The 20098-nt window shown below is 29.1% G+C and overlaps 1 protein-coding gene across 4 annotated transcripts in view; it reads left to right on the top strand.

Annotated features, from left to right (window-relative positions):
- Tmem63 (transmembrane protein 63) overlaps positions 1-20098 on the top strand; it is a 94590-nt gene that overhangs the window by 64445 nt on the left and 10047 nt on the right. For all 4 annotated transcript variants that reach the window (XM_075357010.1, XM_075357009.1, XM_075357012.1 and 1 more), the window contains 4 exons: positions 689-882; positions 4481-4669; positions 5673-5809; positions 12618-12898. In XM_075357010.1, the coding sequence (XP_075213125.1) occupies positions 689-882; positions 4481-4669; positions 5673-5809; positions 12618-12898 (801 nt within the window). The remainder of the gene's footprint in view (positions 1-688; positions 883-4480; positions 4670-5672; positions 5810-12617; positions 12899-20098) is intronic.

The following is a 20098-nucleotide window of genomic DNA, read 5'->3' on the forward strand; positions in this document are numbered from 1 at the left end:
CTAAAAAAAATATCATTCTTAAAAAAACAACAATATCCATCTCTATTAACCAGACAACAGAATTGTGTTCATATAACTCAACACAATATTTTGGCTTATGATAAAAAGGACCTTATTATGCTTTCAGTGTTATTTTTGATGAATACTGAACCATTTAATATATCTGTTCACTAACTTATTTAAAATATATTTAAATATTTCCTTTTGCAATATTACAATATTATTTTAAATTCATAATGAATTTGTAAATAATACTAATCAAAAATGTAAAAAAACTCCATTTTCTGCATCCCATTCAATGTGTACAAAAATACATGCTTAATTAATTTCCATTAACACCTTCTGAATTGTAAGTTATTTTGTAGTTATTTTTTATTTTTAGTATCTTGTATTGTTTATATTAATATTTCACGTGTTTGTTTATATTTTTAATAATTAATATGCACTTTAATCATCTATTTTTTATCTTATAATTAATTTTTGTTCTGTGATGTTGCTTTGATCATGGTTTTACTTGTTTCCCTTACTCCAGCTAGGAAAATTTTGGGATAGTTCCTTTTTTACTTATAGAGTAGCATATCTAACTATTTAATTATTACTATGTTCAATCAGAATAAATGATTTATTTTTGTTTTGTATATGTTCATGTACATGTGTATTTTAAAATGATAAATTTTATTTTTTTCAGAGCCCCATTATATCAGAATTTTTACCAACACTGTTATTGTGGATAGTAGCTGCTTTGTTGCCTGTTATTGTTTCTCATTCAGATGAGTGGTTGAGTCATTGGACTAGATCTGAACGCAATCATGCAATTATGCGCAAAACATTCATATTTCTTCTTTTTATGGTTCTCATTTTACCTGCTCTTGGCTTAACAAGGTCAGTTTAAATAAAATAAAACATAAAAAAAATAATAAATAAAAAAATAAAATTGTGTAGATTTAGAAAGTTTCTACTCATACTTCCAAAATTATGGAAAATTAAGAAAGTAGTTTCAGCTCAGAAAACAAGCACATGTTGAATTCATTTTGTTTTTTCAGCAAATATTCTTTTTATTTTATTTTTCTTCTTTTTGTTTTATTAAAATTCATCATTCTCATTATAATCTATCTTTTTAAATTTATATATACTTGTGATATAGTGAAGTTGTGACTGTTCTTAAATTTGATTATTAACTAATATAAAATTAAAGTAAATTTTCTCCTTATTTTCTATAAACATTTTTAATAGGTGTGTTTTCCATCCCAGAATAGTCTACCCTAATTAGATATCTCTTATTACTGAATGAAATGAAAATTTTAATTTAACTTTTTAGTAATTGATTTTTTATTCTGCGATGTAAATGTAATTTGACTATCTTTAACTGATTTTTAGTTGTGCTTAAGATCTAATCAACTTTTTCTTTAGTAGTAGAAGTTTTTTTTGTACATCATAAATTCAATAATTTATACGTATAAAAATGTTTGTGCAATGGAGTAAATATTTTCAGGAATGTAAAGTACATTTTTCTTACTTATTAATTGTTAAAAGTGAAATATTTTCATTTAAGATAATTTTATCTTCTTTTTGGAAGAAATAACCTTTGATCCTTTTTTTGCTTTTTTAATAATTGGTTCTTATATTTAGTTTTTTCTTTTTTATGATATTTTTTCAATTTTTATTCCACTTGGTCATATATTTATTATTGTTGAAATGAAGTTGATAGCTGTTAATGATTGATGGAAGGATAGCAGCTACCTTTTCAGTTGGTTGTGTTGATGTGTGGAAAAAGTGTAAAAATAAAAATTGCTTTTATATAGATATTACAAAATAAAACAAAAGTTATGAAAAAGTGCTAAAAGGCTAAAGCTTGTAAACAAAGTATAAAACAGACATATTTAGTGTAGAAAATTTTATTAGTTTATGGCTGTTAAAGTTGTTAGTTTATAATGAAGATTTATCATAAGTTGGTACAATGTTTGTACCCAAAATGGTGGTGAGATAAATTTGGATTTTGAAAATTATTAAATTTACTAAGTTAAATAATAAAATTAAATAAAAAGAAATAAACTGAATTAAATAAAAATGTAATCTAAATTAATTAAAATTTATTTTAAAAGTTAAATTTAAATTTAAAAAAAAATAAAAGAATGTTACTTTAAAAAAAAAATTGTTTTTGTTCAATTTAATGAGAAAATAATATTTTCACCTAACCATGCTGATTAGCTGATCATTGATGGTCTCTAAACATTTTTGCAAAAATGAAGCTTACTTCACTGTTGTGTAATATTCCATTTAGAGTGCTTCATTACTATTAGTTTTTATGAGAATTTATTGTGATTGGTTGGCTAATTGATTTTGTCTATCTTTACCATATTTGTAAGCCCCTTTTTTATAATTTTTTTATACTGAATTAATTTTTTTCTGTGCTACCTGTTAACATTGCTTTCAACATTTCACTTAGTGAACAGGTTGGATCACACTTTAATGATGAGGGCCTTTGATGATAAGAGTTATCAATGGGAAAACCAAGGAAGCCTAAATTTGCAACAAATAATTACAAATTGTTAGAGATGATGCAAGAATTTATTTGGAGTTCTCATTCCTTGTCTCGAACAGCAGCACAATAACATAATATTAACCAAAGATTGAAAATGATTTGAACATTAAAAAGTGAAAATTTCAAATCCTTCAAAATTAGTCTGGTGCATGAACTTAATGAAGATAACTATGATCGAAGACTTGAGTTCCTTGAAATTATGATGAACAATATTTGTACAGTTCCTAATTTATTAAACAACATAGTTTTTAGTGATGAGGCCACATTTTTTTTTTAAATGACAATGTAAATTGCCATAATTGTTGATAATGAACTGATATTAATCCACACTGGTATTGTGAGGCAAATATGCAATATCTAGCTAGTCAAAGTAAACATATGGGCTGGTATTGTTGGTGGACAATTGATAGGGCATATTGATGGAAATTTAAATGCAGTGAAATATGAGGCTTTGCTTCTCGACCATATCATACCAAACATTCAATATGTTGTTGGCCCCAACTGCCAGAATATTTGGTTTCAACAAGATGGTATCCTTCCTCATTTTTTCTCTTCAGCTACGTGAAATTTTAAATGGAAGATGGATATTTTTTTCCTGGTAGATGGATTGACCGACAGGGTCAAATAGAATAGCCAGTGAAATCACCTGACTTGTCACCATTGGATCATTTTCTATGGGAGGCCACTTAAAAATGATTTATTGTTTATCTTAATAAGCTCCAAGATATCGATGATTTACTAAATAGAATACGAGAATCAGCACAAAATATCACTAGAGAATCATTGAATAATGCAGTATCATCCTTTTACAACTGACTGGCACACTTTCAAAAACATAAGGATGTTATTTCAAATGTTTATTAAAATGAAGTGTAAGTAAATAAGCAAACATTATGCTTAATATATCTTTTTTTTAATAAATTTATTCGATAATATCCAATTAATCAAATTTTTATAAATTTATTTATTGCGATAACAGTCCCTTAAATTATCAATGTAATTTAATTTTCAAAATCCAAACTTTATCCCACTGCCATTTTGAGTACAGATATTGTACCAAATTTTTATTTATACCATTTTTCTTGTCTTAAAGAGCCCTTTAAAATGATGTATCACACAAAGGGTGTTACCATTTAAAATATTTGAGTTACAACCCCTGGGCCATCCCTCAAGAAGGGATTGAAATTCTATTTCTCATCAAAAGGTAAAGTAGTTGACTGATACTTTATCCTGAAAGTTTGAGCAGTTTTAAATTTGTTGCGGAGTTTTCATACTTTTGACTCACTCTGTATATAATATTAACGCTTCATCATCCACTTATATTGATCAGATACAATATAATTAAAGACTTTTACAGAAACCATCTTGCACCTGTTTCAGTTTTCATATGAGAATATCTTTTTTTACATCCTGATCTTTAGTATCAAACCAAGAGAAAAAGAAATCAAGAATGAGGAAAGAGCTGGGAACAGAGAAAGGACGACCTCTGCATGGATGAACCATGTACAAGACAAACGAGTCCCATGCAAATGATTTTATTATGATCCTTTATTATGATTTTTTTATGAAGAATTGTGTGTATATGTATGTATATGTCCTCATCCATTGTTACATTTTAGAGGGAAGCATAATTATTGTTTGTGTAAAAACAAACTATAATATTTTTTTTTTGTTTAAAAAGATTAAATATATAATGCAATTAAGTTTTCTCCAGGAATAAAAAACCATGCAAGAACATCAGGCTTCTTTAAGGAACATCTTCATTCTTACCTAGATTTGTATAGTATGTAGAAATTTTGAGATAGACTACAGAAAATTCAGGTCTACCCCTGCTAAAGAAATAAATCACACTTACCATTTTGTTGCTATACTGAATTTAAGTGTATTATTTATTTAAACAATAAATATTTCCATATTTAAAATTTTCTATGTTTACAGTGCTCAAGCCTTTGTCATGTTTGCTATTCATGCTGGAAATGAAACATACAGGTGGGAATGTTTATTTATGCCTGATAAAGGAGCATTCTTTGTTAATTATGTGATAACATCTGCCTTCATTGGTACTAGTCTTGAATTGATTCGCTTTCCTGAATTATTTGTTTACACCCTTCGGTTATGTCTTGCCAGGTAATTTTCCAGTTATTTATAATTAAGTATTTTTGATTAATGAAAAAAATGATAATTAATAGGTTTTTAAACTATAAAAAATAAAAATGGACTATTAAATTAATGTGCCTGCAGAATGGCAATAATTTAAGGGATTTGAAACAAATTTAAATCATATAACAAAACATTTAAGAACATTTTTAAGCTACTTTAATTTTTTTAATTTTAATTTTAAAAAATTGTTTTTTATAATAGTGTATTTTACTTTAAGATTATGAACTTTGCTGGTGGTGAAAAAATGAATAAAAAGATGACCTTATTGATATAAAAATAAGTAATTATTTATTTGTACCTTTTTTAAAATAATTACTAGGGAGAATGATTTTACCATTTTCAGGAATGACTGGTTTCTCATGTTTCTGACAACCATTACAGTTAATGGAACAAGTGCATAGAAAAATAATATTTTTCCTAACATTTTTGTTGCTTGATAAAAGAGAAGTTAATAAAAGAAACTTTAAAAATGTTAATTTTTCTGTAATTTTTTAAATACATTTTTAATAAAAATAAATGAAAAATTAAGAAATGGAAATGAAGAATTTATTAATGTGAAAAAATGATTTTAATATAATTCATCTGAATTTTTAATCGTTCTGATGAAATTTCTTATTTTTTTCATTGGTCAGTCCAGTAAGTCAGTTAATGCAAGAAAGGTATTTTTAGTAAAACTAATAATTATATTTAAAATTATGTGCTCTCACTTGCAACAAAGTGAGTTCCACTTGTTCAAGTTCCAGTTGTTCCACCCATTTTGGATGAAATGAACTCTAGCATATGTAAAGTGCCAAATCTGAATGGAATTTGATTCCAGAATCTTTCATATAAAAGGTAGCGATGCTACCAGTTAATCATAAGGATAGGGATGCTATCACAAAAAATCAGCAGAACATTGTGTCATAATCTTTCCTTGTAAGATTTCTACTGCACATTGAAGAAACTTATATATTTTCCTGTATATTTTCAGATCAAAAGCTGAATCTGTGAGCCTTCGTAATACAATCATGTGGGAGTTTCCTTTTGGAGTACAATATGGTTGGATGCTTTTAATCTTTGCTATGACAGTTGTATTCAGTCTTTCTTGTCCATTAATTACTCCATTCGGTAAGTACTGTGAAACTGAAAGACTGTGTTCAGGCTTGTGATAGATTAATCTAATCTCAATATTATGTAGACCAACCTTTATGAACTTAGTATTTAATGTAACAAAATAAAATTTCGGTTTAGTTTGTAATTGTAGTTAACACATTGATACAATGGACAAGTATAACTCGTCCGATCATATTTGCTCAATTGTATTACAGATGAGTATATGTCGCCCTTGTGTTTAAAATTATATATCTTTCGCTAGGACGACTCCAGCTTATCTTTCATTGATCTCAGATGGTCAGTGTTTCATACTGAATATGTACATCAAGTTGTTTTTACTATTTATTGGATAATTTTTGTACTGTGTTAGTTAAGGTGAGATGATATTTGTTAGGCACTGTGTATATGACATTTGTAAGGCAGAGTTTGTTTACGGCATGTTGATTCATTTTCCATGTTTGTTCTATTGACACAATTATTTTTGTTATTGTTGGGTAGATTTAACTAAAAAAACACAGCTCGTATTTGCCAAAAGAAATTGGACTTTAATGAGAAAGAAAAACAACTGAACTTATGTTAAATCATATCGTTAAAAAACTAAAAAGAAATTATGAAAATAACATAATTTGATGATACATAAGAATATCAACTGAAAACAGCATCTGAACAATGATGTTAAATGAAAAAAAAATACATGAATATACACTTTTAAATACAAATTTTGACAATATACATTTTTGACAAAGCCTGAAAAACAAGAGAACATGAAACACCTTAATTTTAATTGTAAATTTAGAAAAAACATAATATCAATAGAAAAATGTAACTGGCAAACAGTTATACTACTGACGTATACTATAATGTGACAAATAGCAATGAACGGATGTCATTAACTTAGATAAACGAATTACAATAAATCTTAATTAGCACTGGCCTCTTCTGAATTAAGAACATCAACAAACAACGTTAAATAATTAATACATGCGATTCTAGTTTAGTGTAGAAAAAAGGCCGCAATGATATTCTAGTACAAAAAGAGTTAATAACAATAATCAAATTGTGATAAGTAAACATAAAAATAAAGAGTTAATTACAATATAATCGCATTGAAATTAATTGAGCACGTAAAATAGGTTGCAGCTGAACAATGACAACCTTATGTAAGTAACCTGTCATGACTGCACTTAAGTGAAATTGAAACTTGAAAGGCATAGGTATGATGAACTGAATGTTCATAAATTTTAATGATAACATAACTGTTTAACGTAATAAGTAATGAAAAACTGAACTTGCCTGTAGCACACAAATATTTGTAAGAGAGGAACTCATGAATGAAGGTAAAACGAATACATACAGTAAATTCCTGGGCGTAGTCCGCCATGGTGTATCAGGAATACAGTGGTGAGAATGTGGCTTCGAGGTTGAACAAGACTGGGCGTCTGAAATGTGTAGCAACAAGTTTGAAGAAATTCTGCTTCGCTGAAATTGTAATAAGAAGCTGGAGAAAATTCGGCATCGACAGAATTGACAGCTTGTAATGATTGAAGCACTTTCCACAGAGAAGTAATGTAGAATTTGAAGAATAACTTAATGAAGAAACGAGGCTGGACGAACATAGAAAACTGTGAAATCACGAAAAACTGACGAGTAGAATTAGAAAATATTTTAACAGAGAAATACCGCATCGTTTATAAGTGCGAAGACGATGAAAGTATTAACATTAAGTGAAAGAAAGAAAACATCGAAGCCTAGCCCTCCAAGAGGACCAGGATCCGCAGAACGTGAAATTCCAAACTAGAATGAATAAAAGCTGGCGTGATGAGAAGTAGGGGAAGCGAACAAAGCAATGGACAGAAGAGTGTGTGTGTGTTGACTACAAGAGTAGTGAGTGTCTTAGTGTTAGTATGAGAATGATTAGAGAAACGGTGTGGAATTCGGGAACGAAGACATAAAAATAATTTAAGCGAGCAGTCCACTAAGGAATTACGTATGACTGATAAAAATAATTTCTGAATACGCAAGTTGAAGAAATGACATCAGGGCAGACAAAGAGAAATATACTTCTAGGAACTATGACAATATTGAAATTGGTTGAGAATAAAAAAAACACTAAGCCTAATATATACATTAAGACTAAACAGCAATGAAATAATGCGTGATATAAATAAGCTAACACCAGTACGATGATGCAATAGTCAGACAAGCTAGAGCCTGAGAGAAATTGATATCGAAAATAAATCCAAATAACCTATTTAAAAATACACGTTGATAAGCCCTACAAAAATGCAAAATAAATAACCAAGCCTGTAAACTACAAGACTTGACCATAACCTTGAATTCATTGGAATAAAACGACTTTACGCCAACAGCATAAACAGTTATTATTGTTAAAAAATTAGCAAAATGAGTGATACCTATGAACCTAAATTAATCAAATTGGTATATGATGTCTTGGATGATAGGAGTGGATAAAATTCTGATTTTGACAAAGAAATTGAGGTTGTGTCTATTGTACATGAACAAGTTAGTGAATTATGTTTTGATAGTGGTTCTGAAGGGAAACTAGATGATGAGTTAGGGACCTGATGTACGAAGATCTGGTTATTTGTAGTTGTGATTTGTATTCATCGGTTGATTATTATTATGACTACTGCCATTCAAAAATAAAAAAAGTTGTTTCTTAATTGAAACTTTGGTGAGAATTGTTTCTAATGATTCTACTTCTAGGCCTACTAGTGCTATTATTGTATTCTTATTATTATTTTTTCTTCTGCAATTCCTTACACTTCTGCTGACAATTCTGTTTGTAACAAACTAGATTTAGGCCTACCTCTAACTTCATCAGCTCCTGTTATTGGCAATCTTACAACCTCAAAACATCGTAACAACTTTTATAATTATTCTTTTTTTGTTTTATTATAAAATTGTTTCTAAGAATAATTATGTTCCTATCTACACCTAGTTCTCAAGTGTAAATAACCATAAGTGTGTGAAACAGTAGTATTCACTAGAGTAAAACATCAAAAAGACTGGTTTTGTCCTTTATTTTACTAAAAAAAAAAAATGTTTTCTGAGTGACATGACTTTTTAGTCCAAAGTATTATCTAAATGAAATTATATTATAATGAAAGAGTATGTTTCTAAAATTATGTTATATGCAATATAAATAACTTAAAATTCAAATTATAATTACAAAAATATTAACTGCTTGCATCGCAGCTATTTTTTTCTACATTTGAAAGGGAAATTTCAACATGACACACAAACTCTGGAAAGTCACATTTGTCTTTTTTTTACATAGACTAAATCTGCATGTCTTTTCCTTTCAGGTGATAAAACCCTTGTTAGGAAATTTTAGAAATCTGATAAGTAGGAATTTTTTTTAAACCAGTCTAAATTGTCCAGTTAACATGGACCACCATGCGCCGAGAAGCCCAAAGTTGAAATCGTTAATGAATAAAATTATTTATATATCTGGAATTATATTGGTTTATAATATTTCTTTAAGTATAATAATAGTAATAACTACTAATCAAAATTGTGAAAGTAGCAATTAATAAAAAAGTATAAATGAAATAAAAACAGTTAAATAAATACATATTACTTCATATTGCTGCACATATTACTTTATGTAAAGTGTACAATAATGTTTCATTGGTACTATTTATTTGGTTATTTTTTTATGGCAAGACATGGAAACAGCCAATTACAGAACTTCTTTTTCAGTAATGTTGGTTGTATTTGGTAACAGAGTATTCTTTTTATCATAGCATTTGGTTATGATGGAGTGTTGCACTTGTGAACAGCATGTATTCATGATAAAACATTCAGGAATGTGGCAATAGTCTATGCAATGGTTATTTCAACACCACTTCAAGATTGATCGAAACGATGTCGTATCTCCTCTATGCCATTAAAATGTAGGTACAATATTTTTAAGAAAATTGTTCACTATTGAAGAAAAAGCGTTAATGATAAACAAAGCAGTGGACATATACTTGAAAAGATATACCCCATCAGAATTGCAATATTATGAAACTGCAAAATATTTGCTCATTATCATCCATTCAGGTGGTTTATCGAATAGCAGTGTTCAAAGGACTCTTCATAACGATCTACACATACATCCATATAAGTTGTGCAGGCATTAAATGATGCAGATTGAGTTAAATTACTTTTTACCACAAACTTTTTTGGATTTTTTATTTGTTAAGACATTTTGATTTCTTATAGTTTTTGACCTGAAAAATCGAATAAAATAGGCCCCAGAACCGTATCTTCAGTAGTTTTTGAGAAATCTGGGGTGAAAACGAATAAACTTAGGTAAAAAACTTGTTTTTTATGTTTGTTGTACAATAAATTTGTTAAATGTAATAAACACATAAAACGTTTGAACAAAACCTGTAGAGTTTTTAATTTTTAACAAAATGTTGTAAAATAGTTGAATAAAACAAAGAAAAGTTAGAAAATTTTTAATTTTATTCAAAAAAAATTTTATTTTATGTTTTACAAACAGTACACTAGACCAAAGTGCGTTACACATACCAGTTTATAATAAATGTTTTGACCCTGCTATTTTTAACACTTTCTTGGCACGCTTCTGCTTTTGTTGCCCTTTTTAGTTCTTCAGGCCTTAAGCTGCTCAGCCACATCCATAATGTAGACAATTAATACCTCACGAAAATGTATTTTTGTTTGTATGCAATATTTTTCATCCATCCACAGATGGAAAAATCTAAAGGTGTTAAATCAGGCAATCTTAGTGGACAGGAATGTGGACCTCCTGATCTAAGTAAATGGAAATGGCACAAGAGAAATAGGGAGGTACCCCATTATGCTGGAAGTATATTTTGCATCTCATCTAGTGCTGCACCTTTAAGCAGCTGCGCCAATTCTTCCTGAAAAAAGTGCAAGTAGACCTTAACATTTAAGCAACCAGTTAATATGAAGGTTTCTTCACAACTGACTGTGGAGAAGGCCACACCATACATTGACATTAAATCTGTGTTGAAAATGGCCTTTACCATTTCATGAGGATTTACTTCTGCCCCTGTATCATCATTGCGTAAGTTGTTGTTGCCATCTCGAGTGAAATTTACCTCTTCCTTAAACAAAACATACTTATAGAGTTGTCGATTTGTATTCCACCAGTTGCAGAACTCTAAGAGAAGCAGACCATCTCTTGGGTTTAGATTTTGAACTGGCTGTTTATGATAAGGATAAAACTTGTTTTGTATAACTGTCCTCCAAACCATCAAATATGAAACTTCAATCTGCTTATAAAGACATGTACTTATAAAGACATGTGCCTGGACTGCACTAATAATTTCACCAATAATAGCATCATGTTGGATGGAAATTTCGTAGCTGGTACGAATACTAGGTAGTGAACCTGTTTCCCGAAGATTGTGTAAAGTTACACTAATTGTTTTGTACCTGGAATCCTGCGATTTGGAAAACTTTATTTCATGTTTTAATACAATAGCTGTTTCCCTTACGCGTACACGAAATGAATACCATATCAGCATATTCTTTTGTTGTAAATAAGTACAGCACTACTTCAATGGCACACCGATCATGTTCAAACTAAAATTCACAGAAAACCTTTGCTAATGACAGCACAATTCACTGTACCCAATATACTTTATGTTCCTTACAGAATGATTTACACTAATACAGTGTTGCACATTGTTGATCATCTGTTATTATTTTATTGCCAACTCTGAAATAACAATTTTTCAAATAATTTATTGTTTTTCTGTCATTAATAAAAGAATTATTATCCATGTAATTTCTATTTTACAATTGTATTTAATTTTAATCTATTAATTTATTTTAATTTTTTAACAGTAAATTTTGTTTGTACAAATTTTTCACATTACCAAGAAAGAATTTGGTACTTTTTTATTTTTCTGAAAATGTAGTAATGTACTGTTTCTAAATAAAACTTGAATTTTTCTATTTTTCTCTGTTTTATTCACTTATCTTACAACATTTTAATCAGAATTACATTATCCACAAGTTTTGTTTAAAAGTTTTATGTGCTTATTACTCACTTAAGAAAGTTATTCTATGTCAAAACATAACAAACAGGGTATTTTACCCCAGTTTAATGGTATTACTGCAGATACATTTCTGGGACCTATTTTATTCAATTTTCAGGTCAAAAACCATAAGAAATCATAGTTGAAATCTGAGCAAACTTTTTCACTAGCTGTAACTCGCGAACAAAGCATTCCAGGACATATGTTTATATGAACTTTTTCCATTATTTCATGAGTAGAGTGGGTTATGAAAGTCCTGGGAGAACTTTGTGATATAAACTCTATATGAAGAAAATTATTTTTTTTATCTCTTCTCTCATTATCTTGTGATGATTATTTAACAATTTATGTGGCAACCATCTTAGTGAGTAGTTTTACATATAAGTAATTTTATTTGTTAATACTCTGATTGCTTTCTTAATTTCTAATTTATTTCAAATATTACTTTAACAATTATAGATTTAAAGTTTGAATTATTTAAGTGTATAATTATAATTCCTGTTTGGAGAAACTCCAGATAATGGTGTAAAAATTTAAGTTAATTAATGATGTTTTCCAGTTTTATAATATTTTGTAATTTTGTGTAATATACTTTTGTATATTAAAAATTTAAGAAAGTATTTTTATCAGTTATAGCATTATTTCTAAGTTAAAAATATTAGTCTTATAAAAAAGTAATGTGTAAAGACCTGCCACAAACTGTTTTATTTTGTTGTACAAGAAATATTTTGTTTTTTGAGTGTAAACCGTTGAAGTAACTTATGATAAATTCATTTCAGGTCTCCTATATATGGTGATGAAACATTATGTTGATAGATATAATATCTACTTTGCCTATGGCCCATCAAAAATAAATCACCAGATTCACACAACAGCTATTAATTATGTGATAGTATCTATTGTTTTACTCCAAGCTAGCTTCATGTCATTGTCGTTGTTAAGGCGTGGACTGAATATCATCTCCATTTTTTCATTGGCTGGATTTATAGTTACAATACTTGTTGGTTTTGCTCATAGCTTCTTAAACTGCTGTGGTGCCTTCAGTCCTGTTTGCCATCAGGTATGTCTAACTTATTTAATAAATTCTAGCAGATTAATTTCATCATATATAAGTTATATATATTATCTCCATGAACCTTGATGTAAAAAATATGTAGTTTTTTATTCATTACATTTTAAGAAATATTGATATGAATTATTTAAATTATTACTTCCACATATTTTTGCAGTGGAAAGAAACACTTTACAAAGGGGAAGTAACATATTAAACATTAACATCAATATTTGTTAGGCATTTAGATATAACATAATATTGAGCCTAATATGAAATTATAAATGACTGTACAGTCCTTGCCAGTTGTTTTTTAAATCTTTATTTTCAGATTTGTGTTTATCATTTGAAGAGATTTCAGGAAAAATGCCTTATATCCCTATATGCCTTTATGCCTACATGCCCTATATGCCTTTTCTAACATGTATTATTTTCTTTTTACAGCTGTTATATTCTTTCACATTTTTAGAATTTCAAACCAACTTTTATGTTAGCTATTAAAATTAAATTTTCAAATTTGAAAAAAATTCTTCTGAATTGTAGTGTATTGTATCATGTCTAGTGTCTTAAAATTAAGTGGTTGCCCTTTACTCTCTTATTAATAGTTTATAACTAGTCACATTAGTTTAGTATATGTACATACATTGTTTTGTTGAAATTATTATTTTTAAGATTCATTTTATTCCTCTGTACTATTAAATTATATTTAAATTCTATTAAATAAACCTAGTACAAAGTATTGAGATAAGACATATCTCATCTTCATTTTTCATAAAAGTACTTTTACAGGATCCTGCATCCTTATTTATGATTAAATTCTCAGCAGCACTTGGTTAAACAAATATGTAATTTTCATTATTTTACTATTTTTGTTTTTAAATTTTTGTTATGCATTAATGAAATTATATCAATCATGTCTGTGGATGCAGGATCCTGCGAAAGTACTTTCAAACTAAGGTAAGAAATGTCTTATCTCAGTATTCTGTATTAGATGGTTTATTTAATAGAATTTATATATATATATATATATATATATGTTTGTATGTATATTTCACTAAAATTAATCTTTTTAAGATTCATATCATTCTTCTGTACTGCTAAATTATATTTTATATTAATAAAATTAAATATATGTAGATACTGGATGGTTGGAAAATAACTTACACCCCTCTAATTTTTTTTATGTTTGCACTTTATATTTTTTTATGTTTTGCACTTTATGTTTACAATTGTATGCACTTTACAGCATTCTTCCTTGTACTAAGGGACCACTTTAATGAAGGTATTTTTCAATCTTTTTGATTTTTTTGTGACTGTGTGGGTTAAATCAAAATTTTTAAATGGTACCAATGGTCATTTGATGTCATTTAAAGAGCTTGTTTCAGATGTTGAAATACAGTTGTATAGTCCTCTTTGATTTTTTTTCTTATTTGAGGTATCCCGATTCTCTCTTTGGAAGTCTCCAATAAGAGAGACTAACTCAGTAAGTCCCAATTTACAGAATTCATCCTTCAGGAATGGTAGGAGGCAAGAGCATCTCAAAAATTTTAAATGGGAGATATATGATCACGTGATAGCTTATTTTAAAGGACTTTTACAAGCAAAACCGTATCAAAAATATTAAATTCTAATTATTTAAACCAAAATGGCAACCACAAATAACATTATGTTAATTAAAGATTGGAAAAACTAATTATTAAATTTAACTTTTAATTAAACTTATAGTCTTGAATTTAAAAATAATAAATCATAATTAGTTTACTAATTTATTAACATTAAAATTCTATTTCATAAGAAATCTCTAAGAAAATAATTTTTATTTCATAAGTTGGTAATATCAAGCTGATAAACAGTTAAACAAAGCTAAGTTACATTTTTCAAAATTTTTATTCATTGTTGATTGTGTGATTAGTAGCTAAAAAAAATTAAGGTGTAACTGCATTTGTGTGTTTTTATTAGTAAGCTTAAAAAAGTCTTAAATTATAAAGTCAAAAATAAAAAAGATTAAAGAAACCAAAATTTAAAAAAAGCTTAGTTTAGGTTAAAGAGTTTTTACCTGACTTAGAAATCTGGTTTTGTTTTTTAACTTAGTTAAAAAACCATATTCTACAAAAAAAAAAATTACATAAAAACAATGTTTTTTTCAATTCAAGATAAAGATAATATTTTTATTTGGAGGAAAAAACTTACCAAGGAACAACTAATCTATTCAATGTGCAAAATGCTAATCATACAATTTCTAGGATGGCAGTCACAAATTTAATAGAAAAATTTCAATGCAGTGGTAGTGTTTTAGATGATAAAAAGGCCTGGCTGACCCAGTACAGATGAAGTTATTAAAGATGGAATATTAGCAGAAATTTCTGTTAATAATCAACCATTGGCAAGAGTGATTGCACGAAATAATAATTTATCTAGGTGCTCAGTGCAAAAAGTATTAAAAAAGTACAAATGCTATCCATACAAAATTCGATTAGTAGAACTTATTGAAGATGATTTAGATTGGAGAGTTGAATTCAGTTAAATTTTGACAGAGAGATTAACAGCAAGAATTTTTCTTGCTTCTACAGATTGTTCTCTGAAAACCCAAGAAAACTCTTAATTGTATCATAAAAGTCATACTCAGCATCCAAAGCGGTTAAATGGTATTGGCTGGAATAATAGGTGATACACTTACTTCTTGGGCCATTTGTCGTTAATGGTAACTTAGATGATGATATGTAGGCTGCTTTGCTGAACAAGCAATTCCAGCTGCGAACAGTTTGATTGAGGTAACTCTTAAACCAAACAGACAACTTTTATTCATGAGAGAAGATGTGTTTCTCTAGTTAGATGGTGCTTCTCCACACCAGGCTCGCAACATGAGAAATGCATTGAACGAGCAGTTTCAAAATTTTTGGAGAGGACGATGTAGTAGTATTGAATGGTTAGCCAGATCACCTGATCTAAATCCCCTTGATTTTTTCCTGTGAAGCATTTATAATGAATCTTAACAGCTCACAGCCAACTTCTCTCAAAGAATTAAGGAAATGCATTGAGATAGAATGTAGGAACATTTCACCAGAAACTTTTCACAGTGTGAGAGTAGCTTTGAAGCAGCTTCTGTTGTCTACGTAAAGCAGTTTTTAAGTTAATTCAACTGGTTTGGTATTTGATTTATTTTCATCTAAAATTTAACAGTATTTCGTTGTAATGAATATTTTAATTATAAATAAGAAATTTTTTTCATACACTGAAATTAATGCATTCCATTCAACATACATATAAATATATGCTCAGTGGTTTTTTATTTATGACTCTTGTATTGATTATTTATTAAGATTTAATTCTGTATTATTTCATGTGTATAATGTTTAAAAAAAAAATAAAAAAGAAGAACTAAACGTAAACATGTTACAACTCACTTGGCTCCTGATGATTCACTCAGCTCCTTTCGGATGCACTCGGCGCCTGATGATTTAGCGGCTCTTTACCGTTCGCACAGCTCCTTTTGGATGGACTAGGCTTCTATCGACATCACTCATCTCTTTACAGTTCACTCGGCTCCACCTACCCTATATAAGCCGGCCCACCACTAGAGTAAGGTCACTTTACTTTTCTTCTTCTTCTTTTTTCTTCTTCGTCACTCTCACTTCTGCTTCAGCAGTCTCTCGTTGTGGTCACTTTCGTCTGTCTCTCATTGTGCGTTGTCTCTCTCTTCGACCATCATCTCTCTCCGACCATCGTCTCTCTCCGACCATCGTCTCTCACAGTCTCTCTCTGAACATCGTCTCTCACAGTCTCTCTCTGAACATCATCTCTCTCATCAGAGTTTACACTTCATGCAGTTAACCAGTAAATTACACTTATTCTTCAACAATGAATCTTTTTATTGTATGTTAAAGATCCTTTAAACATTATGTTTGTGCTTTTTCTTCTCTATAACTGCTTTATAAAATATTAACTTAAAGGAACTTATGTAGACATATATAAAATCCACGATTGTGAATAGATATATATTTTAGATAACCAACCCAAGTGTTGAAGAATGGAACCATATTCATGTAAGTCTTAAAGCCCTTAATGAACTAGCTAACTGAAGCAAAATTCAAATCACTGTTGTATGTTCACAAGGGTGAATTTAAAAATGAAATGGCCAACCCATGTAGCATAAAACAAAGTACAGAAGCCTTTCTGGTTCACAATTTTATCGTTGAAAATATATCAATTACAGTCATTCTCTTGCTTTAGTTACAGTTAAGATGCATCTTTTAGTTGCATTAGATATAATTGTAATACATTTTATATTTACATCTATACCAGTACTGTTTTAAAGTAATTTTATTTAAAATTATATATTAATATGCTAACATATTGACTCCTACCGCTTTTGCATATACAAAGCCTTTTGTGCAGTCTTATCTTCCAACTGTGTGCATGTATATATAAATTAAGTGATATTTCACTATTTCATTTATAAGGCCCCTTCCATTCAGCTATCATCATCCATGTAGTGTGTTTATTTTGTTACAGAAGCACAGAATGTAATTATCGTATTAACAGAAAATATATTTATGTATTTTTTTTGTTGTATTTTTAACTATTTTTACCGTAAAATAATAACAAAAGCATATATTTATTAATAACATGTACATAGCATTTTTATTGAAAATAAGATAATACGATTCAATCAAATTTAATATTTTTTTTTCAAAATAAAGATAATAGTAATTTAAGAATTTACTTACCAGAATAAATAATAATTTCCATATAGTCTTGGTAAAAATTTATTTAATTGTATATTATTTATAATTTCACTATATAGACCGGTATTATTTTCTTATCTTTACTTTATCTTTTTAATAAAAAGTATGGCCTGTGTTTACGATCTATGAAGTCTAATAATGTAAAAAGGTTCTAATTAAGGTAGTACACAGAATGTGTACTACCTTAATAGGAGAAAGGAGTGGCTATATAAGTGTTAATTAGTTTCACAACTGGGTTCAGTATAACTGAGAGTTGTTTGTTTGGAAAGGATTTATAGTAAATGATATTAAAAAATATCTGCAGCATGTAAATATATTTTTTAGATACTTAAAATAGTTGAATATAATTAGATTTAATTATAGTTTTTAATTAACTAATGCGATAAAATAATGACTATAACATGCTTCGTTCCTTTTGGGTTGAAGATTATGTCAATGTGATTTTTTTTACTTTGTGATGTTGCAATGATCTGGTCTATGCCGACAATTGATAATTTTAAATTACGGGTTTCCAGTTGTGGTAAGGATTCTATATTACTTCAGCTGAAGTTACTTTTCTTCTGGTTGTTTGATCAATCAAAGTACTGAAAATGAGGATTAATAGATAAAAGGTCAAATAGAAATAACAATGCGTGAATTGTATGTAAACCTTTTGATTTACAGTAGTTGAACATTAACAATGTATATGATAGAAGATTAGTTTAGACAACTCCTGTTGTTATTTTAATTCACCTTATTATGTAAAAAAAATCAACACTAAGGAATATAAAACATGCATCTTATTTCAGCAATATATAATTAATATTTATTAATTCATGGACCACTTACCATTATCTTATAACTTACAGCCTTTCACTAGATTATCACTGATACATTTTGTATTTTCTAACTCATGATGAAAATTCAAATATAATATCTATCATCATAAACTCATTTTCTCCAACCCTATGTTGATAACTAAATTTACATTCTAATAACTTTTCTCTTTTGTTTGTTTGTTATTTTTATCCAATATACTTGGATTCTAATGAAATTTATCTTCGCCCACATCTGTGACTGACTGTACTCCTATTAAGGGTATTTATATAATAATGTTACATTTAATTGATATCTATAATTGTACATAATTTTTTAATACCCTGATCCTTATATAATATCATTACCTTATACAGGGTGATTCAAAGAAACGGGAAATTTAAAAAATTAAATAGCGTTAATGAAAAATTTAAAAAAAAAATGAATTTTATTTCATGTAATTGTACAAATGTTGCCATTTTAGGATACATACATTTTAGTTTATTTTTTAAAGATGACATTTTTCAGGTAACCTCCTGTTCTACGTAAACACTCACGAAGTCTCTTCGTTAAATTGTTCATGGTTTGACGTAACATCTCAACTGGAATTTCCGCAATTGCTTCTCAGATCTTTGCCTTCAGTTCTTCCGTTGTAGCAGGTCTACTGTGGAACACTTTGCTTTTAAGGTGACCCCACAAAAAGTAATCGCAAGCTGAGAGATAAGGCGATCTGGGAGGCCATCTAATGTCACCATTTCGTGAAATGACACGTTGTCCAAACAATCGGCGTACAGCTGCCATCTATATTCGTGCAGTATGTGACGTTGCTCCGTCTTGTTGAAACCAGGCTGTGTTAAGAATCGGTGGAAATTTCTTTTGTTGTTCCACAACAAAGGTTTCAAGCACGTCTACGTAACGAGCCGACGTCGCTGTAATCGCAAGACCGTTGTCATCCTCAAAAAAATAAAGGCCTATAACACCGTAAGATGACATAGCACACCACACGGTCACTTTCTGGCTGTGCAACGGACGCTGGTGTAGCTGCGTAGGATTTTCTTTTGCCCAGTATCTGAAATTTTGCTTGTTAACAAATCCACTGAGGTGGAAATGCGCTTCGTCTGACATCCGCAGTTCGTGAACAAACTCTTCGTTATCATTTATCTTCTGAAGCATTACATTACAGAATTGTGCTCGCACAACTGCATCGTTCGGTTTCAGTTCCTGGACGATCTGCAACTTGTATGGATGGTATTGCAAGTCCTTCACTAACATTCTTCGAACACTTGAACTATGCGATTGTAAAGATGCTGAGAGACGACGGATTGACCGATGTGGACTTCGTGTGACAGCATCTTGTAAAGCTTGAACATTCTGTGGTGTACGGACGGTTCGCTCACGGCCTGGAGGTTTCTTTTTCATTGCCGAACCAGTTTCCTCTTTATATCTGAATTTCTTAACATATAAATTATTAATTTTATTATAATATTATTTAATTTAAATCTTATGTCCCGTATGCATTCCTATACCATTCATCCGATTGTGATGAAACTTTGATGAATTGTTATGCACCCTCCCACAAATGTTTCTGAATTAGTTTGGACCCACTAGGTGGTTCTGGTTGAGATATTTAACAAAATGTATTTATAATCCGATTTGGCGCATATTCAGA

This window comes from Lycorma delicatula, chromosome 2, assembly GCF_047948215.1.
Source record: "Lycorma delicatula isolate Av1 chromosome 2, ASM4794821v1, whole genome shotgun sequence".
In the NCBI taxonomy this organism is placed as follows: domain Eukaryota; kingdom Metazoa; phylum Arthropoda; class Insecta; order Hemiptera; family Fulgoridae; genus Lycorma; species Lycorma delicatula.